This window comes from Episyrphus balteatus, chromosome 1 (genome assembly GCF_945859705.1).
Source record: "Episyrphus balteatus chromosome 1, idEpiBalt1.1, whole genome shotgun sequence".
NCBI lineage: Eukaryota > Metazoa > Arthropoda > Insecta > Diptera > Syrphidae > Episyrphus > Episyrphus balteatus.
The window spans coordinates 43060637-43078987 of NC_079134.1; the positions used below are offsets into that span (position 1 = coordinate 43060637).

The 18351-nt window shown below is 33.7% G+C and overlaps 1 protein-coding gene across 14 annotated transcripts in view; it reads left to right on the plus strand.

The window, feature by feature from the left end:
* LOC129905801 (bridge-like lipid transfer protein family member 1) overlaps window positions 1-13978 on the plus strand; it is a 59610-nt gene extending 45632 nt beyond the window's left edge. For all 14 annotated transcript variants that reach the window (XM_055981367.1, XM_055981372.1, XM_055981371.1 and 11 more), the window contains 13 exons: window positions 2154-2240; window positions 2312-3010; window positions 3072-3273; window positions 3332-4175; window positions 6414-6570; window positions 6642-7405; window positions 7466-8165; window positions 10468-11034; window positions 11094-11318; window positions 11377-11632; window positions 11693-11893; window positions 11956-12083; window positions 13287-13978. In XM_055981367.1, coding sequence (XP_055837342.1) covers window positions 2154-2240; window positions 2312-3010; window positions 3072-3273; window positions 3332-4175; window positions 6414-6570; window positions 6642-7405; window positions 7466-8165; window positions 10468-11034; window positions 11094-11318; window positions 11377-11632; window positions 11693-11893; window positions 11956-12083; window positions 13287-13760 — 5304 coding nt within the window. In that variant the 3' untranslated portion in view covers window positions 13761-13978. The remainder of the gene's footprint in view (window positions 1-2153; window positions 2241-2311; window positions 3011-3071; window positions 3274-3331; window positions 4176-6413; window positions 6571-6641; window positions 7406-7465; window positions 8166-10467; window positions 11035-11093; window positions 11319-11376; window positions 11633-11692; window positions 11894-11955; window positions 12084-13286) is intronic.
* The last annotated feature ends 4373 nt before the right edge of the window (window positions 13979-18351 follow it).

The following is an 18351-nucleotide window of genomic DNA, read 5'->3' on the forward strand; positions in this document are numbered from 1 at the left end:
TCTCCACAGACTTTCGCATTTAACATACAATGAAATAATTCTGCCCCAGCGATTAGTCAATAAAATGTATAGAAAAGAAACGATGAGAATAGTGGGTGCTTTTAGTTTGTAGAATAGAATTAGGTAGCTTTCGCTTTCGGCCTTTTATAAGCTTTGAAACAAGAAAAATGAACGATTGAACCCAGTGTCTCTCTTTCTTTTTTTTTTCAAAGCTCTGAAGAACTTCTTCGGATATCTCTCTTAAATTAGGTGAAGCTTTTAGTTTAGAAAGTATAGCCGAGTAATCTATTCATTTAGTAATCCGTTATTTGTGAAAAATTCCGCCGCCCTTAAGCAATGTTAACCTTTGGCGAAAGTATCTTCAGGCCATTTTTTATTTAAGATAATTCCGCTCTTATTCATGTTTTATACAACCCCAGGGTTCTATTCTACCAACCACTTTTCAATCACTATTTAGCAAGTTATTATACATAATGCAATTTTTTCGTATCACTAACAAGCGATTTACATAACATTTTTTTGAATTTCGAAAAGTTTCAAATTGAAAAGGTGAAAAAACGGGAAGTGAAAACTTTTGGGTGCAATAGGGTATAGCAGTCGAGGTTGAATTTTCTTCCATTTCCCAGTATAACTCTCCGTAAATTTTTTTTTTTAAGTTAAGTGTACTTCTTCTTTACTTCTCTTTTTCATTCGACTCTCTCAGTATTACTTAACAAAATTTCATAAAACAAAAAAACGAAATAGTAATCAATCTAGGTTTCATTTCCACCACTGATTGTATATATTTAACAGGCCACGACTTTTATGCCGTTTTGTCTTAGTTTGTCCTCGATCTGGTTAACGACCCCTCTCTATGGAGCAAATCTATAAGTTCTGACCTTCCGCTTACTCCCCCATTTATGTATTTGCGTGTCTAGTTTGAAGCATAAAATTAATCCATTTGACAGAATCACCACTGGAGTGAAGTGCTTGCCAAATTTAAAGCTCCTTCAATATCTAGGAATGCTCCCAAGTAAATTCTTTGTAATCGACATCTCAATCGAACTTACCACTTCGTGCAATGCTGTCTGTACTGATTAGTCATTCATGTATGCAAATTGGGCTTGCGAGAGAACACTGTCATTAAGTTTGACTGCCAAGCTTTTTATTGTTCTGATAATTCACATTAGGTGTCGTTAAAAATAGCAAATGTGCGTTTCTATTAGTCTTTCCAAGGTCTTAAGAAAAAATGAAGAATAACTTTTGGACCTGGAGTCTTTTAGTTCAGGATGATACTTAATCCATTTTGGTTTTCATTTTGTAGTAGAACATCTTGTATGACTTTTTCTTATCATCCAAAAATTCATCTGCAATTCCGTTTCTTGAGCATAGATAATGGTCGCTCACTTTCTTTTTATCATCCCCTTAAACTCTAAAGCCAGAACTATAATTGACTGAAGCGTCGGATGAAACGGAGGGGAACAACGCTCGCCACCGCACTCGACGGATGAAAACTTATCGTCAAAGTCAAAGAAAACAACAAGAATTGACAGTAGCTTCCGACTCCATCCGCCAATTATACTTCTGGCTTAAGGTCTAACAGGTCATACTTTCAAGTTTTCGTTTTGCGATTCTCGGATTTTTTCCAATTTACTGCATTGTTTTGCTAGCCATGAAATTCGTTTGCTCTGAGCCGAGCAGTTTTGTTATGTAGCAAGTGCTTCCATAATGCTCAAAATCCTGCGAAACGTTTTTTTGTATCTCCCTTCAACGAAAACATCATTTACGGGAAGTCTTAATTTGAAAAAATCAGAATCTGCAGCATTTCTATCTCTTCTATTGTAAGACTTTAAAAGCGGAGTTTCACTTGCGCTTTCATTACAAATTACTCAGTTCCATATTATGTTTAAAATGCTGCTTGCTAGTCATAAAAAAATTGTAAGGTTACTGGAAGACGAAGTATGTATACACTACCCTACCTGAAACCCTTTTTCCACAAAAAAGCAGTTTTTCCTTTTATAATTTAGCAAAAGACTTCTGTATGTGCCCTTAGACTATATTTTATTTTGACTAAATTTACTCCCAGATTTTTCCGATAGTGCTTACTGATTACTACCTACCTACCTTACAAGTTATGCAAAATTTATTTCAACTATCTTTTTTCTCTCTTTCAGAATGAAATTAATTTACCTTCAGAAGCTTGTATCGCTCTGCCTCCAGTGCATGTAAGCGCTGAATATATTCCAGAAAATAGACAAGAGGTAAAAAATGTGCTTTACAAAATCCTTAATAAAAATGCTTTAATTTATTATTTTCTTATCATTTCAAACAGGATACCGAAATCGATGGCATTATCCTTCGACAAGGTGGTTATGTAAATGCATCTGCTGAAATTGGTGAATTCGAACGATGTCTGACAACAGATCTTCTCAATCATCTCGTCTTTGTTCAAAAAGTTTTCATGAAAGAAATCAATGAAGTCTTACAAAAAGTTTACGGTGGTGAAAAACCAGTGCCACTTTGGTCAGAAGATAGTGACAGTGTTCAAGAATCTTCACTGAAACGAATACTTTTTTCATTAAATATATCAATGAAGCGTATTCAACTAACAGCAACAACACCCTGTTCATCGGCTGTTCGTTTCGAAACAGGAACACTCGAATTGCATCTATCAAATCGAGTGAAGAATGTTGGAGAAGGAAATGATAGAAAAATGTTTGGCAAAGCACACATTGATTTTAATCTTTCTTTGGGACAATTAATTAAAAATGTAATATTCGACGAGGCAGAGCCTGAATTCCAACAATATGCATTTTTCCACACGACAATTGGTCTTCGAAATGCATTCCAGGATGAATTATTAAATGAAGACAAGGAGCTAATTCTACTCAAACTCAAGCGGCCATTGATCTACATTCAACCTGTGGCTGTAGATAAAGCCATTCTGGTTTGGCTGAATTACAAGAATGCCTACGAATATTGGGCTGAGAAAAGGGCAAATTTGAATTATGATAATTCATATGGAAATCAAGTAAGATCTTCCTGTCACTCTCTTCATTGTTTTTTTTTTTTTAATATTTCTTCCTTTTAAGATGTTTGATCGAGTTCCTTTCGGTCAATTCAGCAATATTGCTTCATCGAATCTATCGACTCTGTTTTTGCAACTGACGGTGGAAGATATGGGCATTTGTTTGCCACTCAATCAAGTTGCTCAGTCTTGGGGCACCAGATCGTATCAAGATTTCGAACCTAAAGGAGCTGTTGTCATCACTCTCGAGAATACAATCATCTCAGGTTGAAATTTCTAGCTCTAATTTATTAAAACAAGATTTATAACTTAATTATTTTCTAGCTTGCAATTCTGGTTCACTTGTGTCCAAAGGTCGATTCTCTGGCCTTTGTTTGCGATTCGCTGACGACTTTGAAACAACTCTTGACGACTGGAAACCAAATATGAGCGACACAAATATAATGAATTTGTGTGTTGTATCAGAAGGTACCTATGAAGTTTGTTCTAGAACAGCAGCAGCCAAGAAAGGAGAAAATGCCAAATGGCTTTTGAATGTGAAATGGCAAATGGAAGGTGTTGACATCCATTTGGACATCAACATTGGCAAACAATTATCCTCGCTAGGTCATACTCTGACAATGCTCACGGGGTCAGAAGATGAAGAGACTAATATTGAAAGTCCGGATAGCGATGAAGGTGATCAAAGCTATAAAGAGACCATAATTCGTCGAAGAGATTTCGAGAATCTCCCATCGTTTGTGTTTGATCCATCGATTGATTCGAAAAAGCGATCATTTATGATGGAGAAGGAAATGGCTGAGCAATTGAAAATCATAAATGATTTGCGAACATTAGGAGCTTCACATAATACTGTGGCGCATGAAGAACGTCGATTACAAGAATTACAAGCACTGTGTTATAAGTACTTCCGTCGTGATATTATACAAAAGTTTAAACGACCATCTATTCGACGATCGACGCTTAAGAATACAAATCGTTCGTATTCATATGTTGGTCCTTCGTTGAGTAAGGAACCATTGGATGACGTTTACAGCAAGAAGCTCGATACGATTGCTTCGAATGATGAGATATCAAGTTTGCAGAGTACACCAGCATCGGGTTGTTCGAGAAGTGCTTCGCTAAGAGCTTGTGGTGCAAATCGAGTTACTTTCTCGGAGGCAATGAGGTAAGTTTATACAAAAATATCAATATTGAAGCATTGTAGTTGCTAACCGGTCTAAGATATTTCCCTATTACGTAAACTGTCTATTTAAAAAGAAGTCTTATCTAGCTTCTACTCACATTTAAATTACGTTTAAAATGGAGTTGAAATCCATCTAAATTGAAAACTGGTGTGCTGTTGTCTAAAGGGTCTTAGTGCCATTTTTATAGTTTAGAGATGAACGAAAAAAAAAAACATAATAAAATAAAGTACAAGTTTTTTTTATATCTCCTGATAGTCTAACTGACGATTGAAGTAACAGGGCTAACTCTCACAACTTTATTTGTGTGTTTGTAAAGAAGTAGGCACTTGAATCCATTTGGATATTATAAGGCTTGGCACTTAGATTGTATTTTAATTAAAATATTGATTTTTGAGATTTTGGCAATAAGACCCTTTAGACTTACAACCCTTCAATTCACTTATCGATTTCATTTATAAAAAATAAAAAAATAAAAGAAGAAAATGATGGAATTCTTAAAATTAAATTTTTTACGATGTTGTACCAAAAGTATAAAACCAAGTTCGCAACTTCAAAAAGCTTGTGCGAGGTGAAAAATGTTTGGACTTTTTTCAGTTTTAAACTTAAGAAGTTCATGTTATATTGTTGAAATTTGAATGTAACAAGTAAAACACTTTGTTAAATTATTTGTATAATAGTTTTGTGTTTGTTATCAATTATTTTCAATAATAAATATTATTCCTATTTTCTGTTTATAACCGATAAGACGTGTTTTCGTTAGAAAGGTCTTTCCTAAAACATAACTTTCAACATATATTATACCTTGTCAGAAATGCAAGTGAATGCACTTTGCTTCTTTCATAGATTCAAATTTTAAGAAAAGTGCATTACGTTGCATTCAAAGTGTTGAAAATGCATTTGCTGCACTTATTTTCAAAAATGTCTAAGACACCAAATACTTGGTTAATATTTTAATAAAAGTGCAGTGGTGTTGCATCAAAAGTATTGAAAATGCATATGCTGAACTTTTTTTTCCAAAAACGTTCAAAACCGTTAAACACCAAATATGTATTCGAATAATATTTTAAGAAAAGAGCAGTGGCTGTACATCAAAAGTGGTAAAAATGAATTTTATGCGTTTTTTTTTTTTCAAAAATGTCGAAAATTGTTCAACACCAAATATTTGAATTTTTAAAAAAGTACAGTGGCGTTGTAGGTTTTCTATGTCCCATCAAAAGATCAATGTTCAAACTAAATCATCTACGCAAGATTTGTGTTTGAATTTCATAGTTCACCCTTAGGTTTAAAAAATAGAGATTTGAAAATTCGACCTAGAATTGAATTGTTGATTAAAATTAGTTTTTCTTGTAGTTTTTTGTTGCTTAATCAATAGATTTTTATTTGAAAAATAATTTTGAAGTATGTATGTTTTCATTTAAAGTTGAAAATAAAATGTGTAAACGTTAGGGTACCTCGGATTATTGCATAATGTTTTTACTTGCTCTATAGGACAAGTATTGTTTTCGTGTCAAAACAAAAATTGAGGTTTTAATCAAAACCTGTGTGCGTCCATCTGTACACATTTCAACAGCCTAAACGGGTCGACAGATTTTTTTCAAATTTGGTACAGATTATTTTTATAGAAGTCTGAAAGTTGTTTTTTTTTTTTGTTTTTTTTTTTTATATCCTGCCTAAAAAGTGTACCTCCTATACAAATTTTTCAAGTTATAGCAAATTATTCGAAAACGGCTGTAACGATTTTGATTAAACTTTGCAGACGTAATATTCAAAGCAATTGCAATAAAAGTACATTTTCGTTTTTCTCTAAAAAGTCAAACAACAAAAAAAAAGTTTTTTCATTTAACACAATTTTGCCCTAAATGTCGGCTCTTCCCCGACAATAACAAAATGTCTTTAAAATTTATATAGAGGCAGCTCTTTAAATCTACAACTAAACTAACATAAAAGTGCTTTGAACTGCCAGAGACAGTACGTTCGACCCAGTCGTGCATTTTATTTTCAATGGGGAAACAATTGTTTGTTTGTTATTTTGTTCAATTTACGCCTTAATAAGAATAACTATACAAAATTCTTTTCAAACACTACTTCACTGGTTCATGCTTGACTCTCAAGAAGTTGAAATAAAGAATTAAAAAAATGCTTCTTTCAAAGGCCTCTAAATAAAAAATGTCTCACGAAGTTTAATTAATTTTTAACATTAATTAATTTTTTTTTCGCAGACAAACTTCGCTTCCAAACGCCGATACTGATAACGAAATGCCAGATAGCGATGTCGACTGGAAGGGCTTTGATCACCAATCACCATCTGAAATAGATATTGATGGAACATCGGTAGAAATGCGCAAGAAACATGGAAGTTATCTACAAAAACAACAGGTATTACTTTACACAGTTTTTTCATCCCTGACCGCATTTTAATACGTTTTTTGTTATGTTTTTATTTATAGGAACCCAACATTGATTTTGAATTGGACATTAAAGTCCTAGTGAATTCTGGAAAGTGTGTTCTTCATACAAAAGAGTCAACAGAAGAGCGATTTATTGTCAGCGGTCCAACAACTGTGAAAACTCACAAACGTGAACGAAGCATTGGCAACGACTGGGGCAGTCCGACACCTTCTCGGCGACAGAGAGACAAAAGCAAGATGCGTTACAATCCAAATAACCAAGTTCTCTCAGATCTAACCATCTTTCATATACCCGGCTTGGATGTTAAACTGCACTATCAATCCAAGACAATTGCCGAAGACCCAGCCACACGTCTGGCATCGGGTGATAGTCATTCTATGTTCCGTAGAACTGGCAGTAAAAGAGCTGCCCTATTCGCTTGGATGACTTTACAGAGTATTCCTGAAGAAACTATTATCTCACCACATATTTTAGAATTCTTAGAGCAAACACTTGAACCAATTCCATTTAAGGCTGATAGTAGCTCAGCAACATCATCAGCAGCAAATCCTGTAAACCTGGATATTTTGCCAACAAACTACGTGACATATGCTTCGTTCCCAGTTGATGTTATAGTTTACTTCCATATGCAACCGTCGGCATTTAGATTCTCCTGTTTGCCAGTGTCCAGAGTAGAGTGCATGTTGCAACTTCCCAGTTTGGATATAGTTTTCAGTTCAAAGCGATCCGAAGATGACGATAAGGCTGGAGCAGATGATGCAGAGAAAGCTGAAAAAGATAAGATTCCATCAGGAGGGTTAAGGTATGTTTTAATTTTGATAAAAAAGTCCTTTTTTTTGTAAATGATTTTTTTTTTTTTCAGTGTAACTGGTTGCTTGGCTGATTTTAATGTCTATATCTTCCATCCGTACGGTGGCAAAAAGACCAACACAAAAGAAGCTCAATTCTCGCCACTCACTGACAGCGAACGTAAAGATTCACTTAGCATTAATGTTGAATTTGTTAAATTCCATATTACCCGATGTCGAAAGTTGTACATTGAACCTTCACCCAGCTCGAAACGTGCCATAGATCAATCACGAGCTGTTATTCGATTTTCCACAATTGTAGACATTGGAAGTGCATCGTTTAAGTACGATATGCGTCGGCTAACAGAAATTCTTGCTTTCCCCAAAGCATGGTATCGACGACGCATTGTGCGGCGTCTATTCCTGGGAGACTTGAGTGTTCATCATGGTGGTTGTTATGACACAGATTTGACTGGATCATCTACACCGAAAGAAGCCAACATGAAAACACCAGTACTGAATGAATTCCGTGATAAGCAACAAACTTCAACTAAAGATCCCTACTATGGCAAAGATAGTATGACATTAGATTTTGACAAAGATTTGAGGAAATTTGATAAGCTGCAGGCATTGGGTAAATCATCGTCGGCTGAATCAAGCACGCCACCATCGGAGAAGAGTCAAATAACAGCATGGGAAACGTTGGTGTTGTTTGCAGTTAATTTTACAAGACTGAATGTTCAAATGAATATGGGCAACGTTATGGGCAATGTGGTAAGATGGAGTTTTATTTTTGTTAATTAAAAAAAAAGAAAAATATTTTTAATCATAGGGTTTTTTTGAGGTTTGGTAATATTTTTGACACAATTCAAAGAAATTTGAATGCTGTTTAATAGATCTTAGTAGTGCAATTTATTCGAGTCTATTACATTCAATGCACGCTTCCAAATTGAAAATAATCTGTTTTCAGCAAATGTGAATCTAAAACCTAAAATTTCAATTTCAATTTTCGTCCATTTTGTTGTTATATGAAGAATGAACATCCACGATATTCTGTTAAAAATATCTAAACTATTGAATTGTATTTTGCTTATTTGTGTTTATTATAACTTTCTAAAATTTGTTGCTTTAAGTTTTTTACTAAGAAGTAGTTCCACATACGCCATAGTGACCCTTTAAATTTAGAACCTAAAACTTCAAAACAAAAGAATTTCTATCGCTGACCACACAATCAAATTAGCTACTGGTTACTGAAATCATGTAACTGGTTTTTGAAATCATGTAATTTGTCATGTGAAGTGGTCGCAGTCTACGACTAGTAGTCCATGAAAATATATGCTTACAAATTTGTTTTTTCAGAATGTGAAACACATTAGCTTTTGCCAAATACAAGAATTGTATCGTAATGCTCGTGGTCCTATGAATAATGCTCATGGTCATTTGAAGCCAATATCAGCCGTTTTTATATGTACAGAGACTTTTTGTTTAGCCACGCTTCACGAGTAATATTTATTCAATTCTAATTCTACTTTTTCTTCTCATTTCATTTGTTATTTTTTGCTTGTCGCGTTAATTTATTTAAAAAAGAAAACATTTTACTGAATACAGTCTTCATAACAAAAAATACTGTAAATAAAAAACATCAAAACAAAAACAACAAAGAAAATTACATAATAGAAACTCGACAGACATAAACCAAAGCAAATCATTAGAACATAACTGTTTTTTCCCCAAAACATTTTTAAATGTTTAAAAAGTTCATCACCTTTTTTTATTGAAAATTCCGCCATAGATATTTGAACGGTCCAGGGGGAAAATAGCACAAGTCCATTCCAATACAACTTAGTACTAAAGGCACATAATTTATTTATTTTTTTACCAAGACTTAAATTTGTTTTCTAAAACATCGTGGGTTCGAGCCCAATCGCCAGCTTAACTGAATCCACCTGTTGGATAACATGAGACAATTTTCAACCACGTCTCCCCTCTATGCCACGTAGTTCAGTGTTATATGTTCTTCTCTTGTTCTTTCTTTCTTTGTCTTCCTCTGTTGTATTAATGTCTTGTGTTGTTACAGTCGATGGACTCAGTTTCCCAAGCTGCAGTTTTTCTAGTCCGTAACATTTATCTTCGGATTAGATGTAAATGTAATGTAATGTTTTCTAAAAATAAGGATGCCATCAGATAGTGCTGAATAAATACCTACTATAAGACCTCATCATTAGTTAGTTTTTGACTAAAAGTGGACATGTGCCGTATTTTCTCTAGACCCTTCATTTGATTCGCTAAAGCACCAATGGCTTTCATCTTATGCAATATGTGTGTTTCTCTTACACGCAGTGTAAGTGCTTCAATTTAATATTCTATTCGAGGCCTCTTCTGACTTCGCCTTGTTAATGGTTTGTTGTAGCTCATGGTTTTCTAAAATTTTATGATCTTCAATACTTAAATCCTTTCTGTTTTGTAGGCACAATACCGAATATTCACGGTTTCTAACAAAAATGTCTTCAATTTTAGTTAAAAACAAGCCGGTTAACATGGATTTGTAATACACAACATTGACCGAAAAGTTGTTCCCAACCTCATTTTCACAGAAAAATGGTCCAATGATACCACCATTCCACAATTCGCACCAAACTTTCACTCTTTGTAGATGCATTGGCTTCACGACAATTAAATGCGGGTTATCCCTTAGCTCCGGCAATTTTGTTTGTCGACTTGTTAACGAGCCGCAGATATACATAAAAAGCTGCTCTAAGGCCGATTTCTAAGAATTGCTACCAGTCATCTTAAATAAATCTCATCTTAATGCTTAATGTGTTATTAAAACTCAGTGTCTCTTTCCTTCCTTAATTTTGTCATTATTTTCCTAATCCTTCGTATCAACAAATGGGTTTTCATCTTCGTATTTCATTGTTTATTTTATTTCATAAGATTGTCATCAATTGCATTTTATATTTGGCTTTTCTTTCTGAAACTTTAAATTAGTATCCAGTTATTTTTTTTAAATTCAGTGCCCCATACTGGGCGCCAATAATAATTTTCATTTTTAATAATTAATCTCGTCTGCCTATAGGTTTGGCTAACAAAAGACTTCCAAAGCGATGGTCGCCTAAGCATTGGCAGCACTGGTTATAAAAAAATGTACAGTGGCATTTATTTGGGTGGATCATCGCTCGACGCTAAAGGTGGCATTGTCGGTGGTAGCTTTGAAGTGAACAAAATCAATACCCGTTTCCATATTAAAGAGGAATCTGGTGTGACACCATATCACACCATGGGATTGAGTTTTATGGCTTTAGAGCTACGACTTGACTATATGGGCACCTCTGTACTAATGACACGAGTAAGTTCCTTCTCGGCGGCCATGAAAGATGAATGGAAGACACAAACGTCATCAGAAGTAAGTGCTGTTGGAGGAGGAGGTCATCATACAAAACCTCGTGCAACAATCTTAATCCATGGTGATTTGTCATGGGATCAATTGCAAATAATGATTTCGAAATCAACAACAGCTGATCTCTTGAAAATGTATTATAAATTAGAAGAATTCTTTACACAACAATTTAAATCATCGAAGAGGGTATTTTCAAGTCTTGAACCGAGATTACATGATAGAAATTCAAGTACCAAGAGACGACAGGTAAATATGTTAAAAAAAATTCATAAAAAACATCTTAACTGTCTATTTCATTTTTAAAGCATTTAAAGAAGAAAACAAATGGAGATTGTCTGCCACAAGCTGACAACGCAAACACAGATGCCAGACATCACAGACACTGGCAGAAACCTCTGGACCAAGCAATGGGCTTGGTAGTTCCAACTTTAGTAACTCGTTTGGGACGAAATGGCAATATCTTAGGTGGAAGTGCAAAATTACATGGAAACAATATATCCTTGGCCTGTTTCCATGGAATCAACTTTAAAGTAAAATTATACATTTTTATTGTTTTGGTCGATTTGGTTAATAAGGTTTTATTTTCAGTCAAAATCTTGGGCTTTGTTTAGTTTAAAAGCTCCATCTATTAATTTCGCCACTGAAGCACATCAGTCACAGGATACAAAAGAAGTCATTGTCACCGAAACATTGTCTTCTAGTTTAGGCCAAAACACACAGAGCCAACAACAGAATCATTCGATGGCAATTGTTAGTCGCATCACTCGAAATATCATCTTTCCACCACAATTTAAAACTCTAAACGAATGGTTCCATTATGCATTTGCCAATAGTGAAATTGATGGTAAGGTTTTAGGCTTTTTTAATGTGAATTTTTAAGATTTATCGAAATGTCTCACCCTAGCTGTTGATCGTTTCCCAATTTTGGAAAGAGATCGTGAAATTGCTACAAACTCCATTGAACGAACCAGAAGTGGTGGTTCGACTAATTCATCAAAGTCACTTGAGCATAACCATAACCGGGAGGTTATATTTGCATTGCCAAGCCTCCAATTTAACTTTAAGACTGAACATAGACAGGGACCGACAACGCCGGAACCAACTGGTGAGTTTGTTAAAAGTCTAATGGATTCCTAAAATGATTCATATTTTTTATTTATTTCTCAGATGGGAAACCAGAAGTTATCTGTAGTTTTATCACAGAGTTTGATGATCATATATTTGTGACTGTTGATGCTGATGCATTTTTCTTCCTTCATGACTTGATAACCTCTTATGTCAAAGAAAAGGAAAAGGTAAGAAAATTAATATCCTGTTAATTATAAAACAATTATTTGTAGAGCACTCAAATTATTTATAAGAAAATTACATCTCTAAAATTTTGATAGTTTTTGAAAATTTTTTAATTGTATGAAAAAAATAGTTGCTATCCAAACTCTATGTCAAATTCATCGTCAACTAGTCATGAACCTGAGGTTATCTCAAATATGTTTGTAAGCTTTTTTAAAGAAGATTTCGAAGATTCAAACTCAGAGAACACTTCGTAATTTCCCTTACTTAAACTCTATTAAACACAAAGTAACATGAAACTGGATGAGTGTTTCAGTCCAGGCCCTGATGGTGTGTCATCCTCTATCTTAAAAATTTTTTTTTCACATTTGTAATATCCGTTATGTGGTCTCTTTAATAAGTCTTTAGAAGGTTCGCTTTTTCTTAATATCTGAAAAAGTGCAGGTGTCCTAAAAACGAATAATAATAAATAATAATAATAGAATAAAAATAATAATAATGAACTACCTGCGATACCAAAAATATTTGAGTCAATTGTATGTAATGTACCACCTTTCATTGTAAGTCAATTATGTGATCATCAACATGGTTTAGTTAAAAAAAATGTCTACCATTACTAATTTTTTTTAACTTCACGTGTTTTCGTTTAGCTATAAGTTTTTGAAAAACGTGGACAAGTCGATTGTGTATAATAATAGTTTTTTAAATTGGATATTCTGGTACCTAAAAAGTAGGTTTTATGGTGTAGTATTTCGTAATATGTGTTCGAACCAATTTGTTGTCAATTCAGGCGTCAGGGCAGCCATTTAGGTCCAATTTTATTTATTTTATTTATAAATGACTTTGTTTCAATCATTAAAAATTCGTCTGTCCTTATTTATGCTGATGACATTAAGCTTTTCAAAAGTATTAAATGTACTTCTGACTGTTAACTGTTACAAGAAGACATAATATTATTTAGGGAATTGTGCAGTAAAAATCTAGTCGCACAAGTATAAGACTCCTTTTGTATTGAGTCTGTAAATGACAATAATTTTAAATGCAATAAATTCAAAAGTATGTTTTTCAACAGCTTAGACCTTAGTTTAGAGTAATTAACTTAGATTTTAAATATTATTCAGATATGTATAAAAATTATTCACGTTAGTATTTAACGAATTGAAATAAATTAAATTTAAAAATGGCTATAATTTTATATTATTTTCCAGATTGGAGTTCAATCAGTTCGAGCTGCATCACCAAATCTATCGCAAAATCTAAGAATCCAGCTAAAACCTTTAGTTACTGAAGAAATAGCTAAGGAGAAGAAAGCGTCTAACGAAAAAACCGAATCAGTAGATTCAGTCGATTCGTGTGATAAGAAAGCAGCCAATTCAAATGATGCCACCACAATTGACTTGGAATCATTTGTCCGAGATTATCGTCACTTTGAGTGTCAGACATGGCATTTAGAGCCAACTGTTCGTTTACTATCTTGGGCTGGCAAATCAATCGAACCTTACGGCATTGATTATATTTTAAATAAATTGGGATTCTCACATGCACGTACAACAATTCCCAAGTGGTTGCAACGTGGATTTATGGATCCATTGGACAAAGTTCAGGCCATAATGATGTTGCAATTGCTAACACTCATTAAAGAGAATAAAATAGAAAACTCATCAAAGAAATCTTCGAACTAGACATAAGTGGTCTAACTTAAAACAAAACTAAAAATAATAAATGTTAATTAATGTGCCGCAATTTATATTAAATATTAAATTAAAGATAACTAATAAATGTTTAGAATTTAAATAAGCTTTTAACCAAAAAAAAAATTAAATATTTAATTAATTCTAATTGTTACGTATTTTAAGAAGGGCAACAAAAAATAAATTAAAGGAACCTATTAATACAAAAATTGATTTTTTTCATTTATGATGTAGTCCTCTAAACTATTAATAACTTTGGAATTATTAATTTGTAACTAGTTTCGGTTGAGATTTACCAGGTTGGGCTAAGAAACGTGTCCCGAATGTGTCCCGAACGTGTCCCATGCGTGTCCCGAATGTATCCCGATGTCCCAAACGTGTCCCGAATGTGTCCCGTACGTATCGGAATGTGTCCCGAATGTGTCTCGAACGTGTCCCGAATGTGTCCCGAATGGGTCTCAAACGTGTCCCATGAGACATCGGACATTTCTCATGGGACATGTCATTATAATCTTTCAATTCAAATAGGAGAAATGTTCATGACAAAGTTTATAAAATAATCGATTCCAGCCCTCAGATGACTGGGATAATTAAAAAATCTTACAGCATGAACAAAGAACTGCCAGCGTGAAGTCAAAGTGGCAAAAGTGAAAGGTAAGAATTTAGTAATATATTTAATTTTTCAAATAAATATCTCGGAGTCCTGTTAAGAATTATTTTTAAAGAGGAAGAAACAGCACTGATATTTAAGTAAGTTTTCCAAGTTACTACCTAAAATTTCAAAAACCTAGGACAATACATGATTGTTCCTTCTTAAATTAACAACGAATAGGACCATTGAGTTAAACGCAACCTTAAACCTTTGAAGGGTTGAGGAGTCAGGATCAGCGAACAATTTGCAACCATATAAAAATATAGGTACAATAAAGTGCTTTAGCCAATTTTAATTTTACTGCGTTTGGAAAATACGATTTTATGATAGACAGTCCTCGAAGTGAAGCATATATTTTAGAAATAAGCGAATCTATAAGAGTATCCCACGTTAAAGTATTATTGTAGATGATACCCATATTTTTTGCGTGAGTGACATTATTCAATTTCGCAGGAGTTTAATAGGATGGGAGGAAAGTTTGGGATAAAAGGTTTACTTTTGGAGATTGGGATAGCTTTTGTTTTGTCAGGATTAATTCTTTCTTCTTTTTCTTAATAATATTTTCAAGAGAAATAGCTGGGGTAGAAACAAATTACTAAATAATTCGTATTACTCAATTAAGAAAAAAATTGATGAAGTAATCATCACACAACTTTATTCCTGACCTTTTAATTATGAACTTTTTTTGGCAATACTAAGAAAAAAAAAGCTGATAAACTTATCAACAAATTCAAATCAATATAACATTGACACGAGTCTTTTTTTAGTAGGCAGTATGGTACAATACAATACAAATAAGTTTAGGATTTGACAAAAAAAAAAAACATAATGTATGTAGGTACGCTAATACACTCATTTCTCTCTGACCTATCCAATTATTTGAAATGATAACATGGAAGCATTCGCAAGTGTAGTAATTGTAGAACAATATTCAATAGTTGCTTATCTCTTGAGTTAAATTGGGACTAAGGTTATTAATATGTAAAGAGGTCTTAAGAGTTTAAGTGTGCGACAGAAGAGTATTAACAAATGTTTCAATGCTGCGAAGGTTAAGTTACAAATTTAATAATGATTGGCGATAATGATTGGCGAAATTTTGAATATTTTATTAATAATATTAGAGATTTGGGCCAAAAGTCTATTTGGAGGCCTAAAAAGTTGTTCCTGTGGTTAAATTTATTTTTTCATGAGGAAAAAGTACAATTTAGTGGAAAAACCATATTAAGTTATAAATAGAACAGTATTTACGTAAACAACAAAAAATAACATAAACCAAATGTTTTTTGAATTGTTCCCAAATCACGGCAGCATTGTTGTATAATATTGGTAACGCATTTGTTTTTCACACAAAATATTGCTGTCCCAGAGGATTAGTCTTATGGGATTTCTCATAATATCTTTTATTCGGCGGCAATATTATTGAACACTGTAAAGTAATGAGTTTTCAACTTTATTCCCATCCCAATAGATCTTTATTTCACATAATATTAAAACAAATACAAGGAATATACTCTAAGATAGTCTGCGTTACCATGTGAAAATAACTGAAAGCTATTGTAACTCAATGAAATGTGCTTCATTTGGTCTGACTTGTAACTGTTTAAATAATTGGTAGCCAATCAGCTAAATAAATTAGTAACTTCAAGGTCAATGAAAGAGGTGCGAGTGTTTTTTGCGTTACCAATGATTGGCTGCGTTATCATAAGAATAGATAAAATTTGTATTATTGTAATTCTCCAACAGAGTTTTTCAGCTAAATATTTTGATAGTTAGCTGAATTTTATTCTCTTTTTTTCAATTAAGTTTATATTTACAGTATAATAAGATATTTACAACTGCGTTACTGCAGAACTACATTACCATAAATGATAAATTGACAACAAAATTGTTTAAAATATACATTTATATCTCTTATGGAAGGAATACAAACTAATTAATTACTTTCTTTATAAAACTTCTAGATTTGCCTTGACAATATTAATACATTTTAAGAAATTTCCTCCAAATTCCTCGAGTGAGACATCAATGTTGAAATTTACTTGTTATGAATTACTTTGTTAAAATTAATATAGCTTTCATTTTGTTTTAAGTTTTTAGATTTTATAAAAATAAATGTTCATTCCTAATTCTGATTTCAAATGAAATACTATTCTTTTTAATTCTCCGAAGAGATCTAAAATAACTTCCATTATTTCAATAGGTTATGGGCCCAGGCCACCTAATTGCATTTTGGATAAGAATCAAAAAAATTTTTTGTTTTATTTGAAAATTTTGAATTTGAAAAATTTTTCAACGGTTATTAAGAAATGGCCGCCGGAGTACCGATTCCATTGGTAGAAAAATTGAGAGGAAGAGAGAATTATGATAACTGGAGCTTTGCAGTGAAAACTTATCTGGAGCATGAAGAGCTTTGGGATTGCGTTCTTGGTACTGAAACCGACGCCAAGAAACTTAACAAGGCGAAAGCAAAAATTATTTTATTGGTGGATCCAATAAATTATGTGCACATCAGGAGTGCAAAAACTGCAAAAGAAGTCTGGGATGCTTTGGAAAAAGCATTTTTGGACTCTGGTCTAAGTCGAAAGGTTGGACTGTTAAGAACGTTAATTACAACAACGTTAGAGAAATCTGCATCTGTGGAGGAGTATGTCGACAAAATAGTCTCTACAGCTCACAAACTTCGGGGAATTGGAATGGATATTTCCGAACTTTGGGTTGGAACTCTTTTACTGGCAGGCTTACCAGAAAAGTTTACTCCAATGATAATGGGATTAGAAAGTTCTGGTTTGGAAATAACTGGTGATTCTGTAAAGACGAAATTACTTCAAGACGTTGAATATGACAAAATTTCGAATGACGCCAATTCAGCTTTGTTTGGTGGGACGAAAAACAAGAACTCAAAATTGAAGCGTAGTACCAAATCCGTTCGTTGTTTTTCTTGCAACAAATTTGGTCACTACTCTAGAGATTGTCCTAAAGGAAAATGCCATTCAAATTCGGTTTTGTGCACTTCATTTGCTGCCAAAAGCTTTAATCGAAATGAGTGGTACATCGATTCTGGTGCGTCGTCACATATGACTTCAAATGACGAAGATCTTGAAAACGTTAGGGCTCCGTCAAGAAATCAAGTTATAATTGCCAATAACACTCATCTTGAAGTCAAAGCAATGGGCGATTTATCAATGAACCTGGTCATTGGAAAGCAAATTCGAACAGTTGTTGTCAAAGACGTGTTGTTTGTTCCAGAACTTTGTACTAACTTGTTGTCTGTAAGTCAGATGATATCAAACGGCAACACAGTAAAGTTTAGTTCCGATGGTTGTGATATCTTTAACAACAGAGGTGATGTCATAGGAAGAGCAAACCGAGAAGGTAATATGTACCGGCTTAACCTTCAACCTGAAGAAGCCAGCTTTATGTCATCAACCGAAAATAGTTTTGACTTGTGGCATCGTCGTATGGGACACATAAACGAAGACAGTCTGAAAAGATTACGAGACCTGGCGAGCGGAATAGAATTTTCTGATAAGGTGGGACAAAAATGCATTGTGTGTATCAAGGGCAAACAATCAAGACTTCCATTTAAAACTTCTACAAACCGTTCAACAACTGTCCTGAATATCATCCATTCAGATTTATGTGGGCCTATGTCAACAAACTCTCTCGGAGGTGCAAGATATTTCCTCACGTTCGTAGATGACCTGTCGCTGAACGGATGAATCGAACAATTGTAGAGCGTGCTAGGTGCTTATTGTTCGATGCGTCATTGCCAAAAGCATTGTGGGCCGAAGCCGTTTCAACATCTGTTTATCTGATAAATAGATCTCCCAATCGAAGCCTTCCAAACAAGACTCCTTTTGAATTGTGGTCAGGTGCTAAACCAGATATGAGCCATATTAGAGTATTTGGTTCTCAAGCAATGACACATAT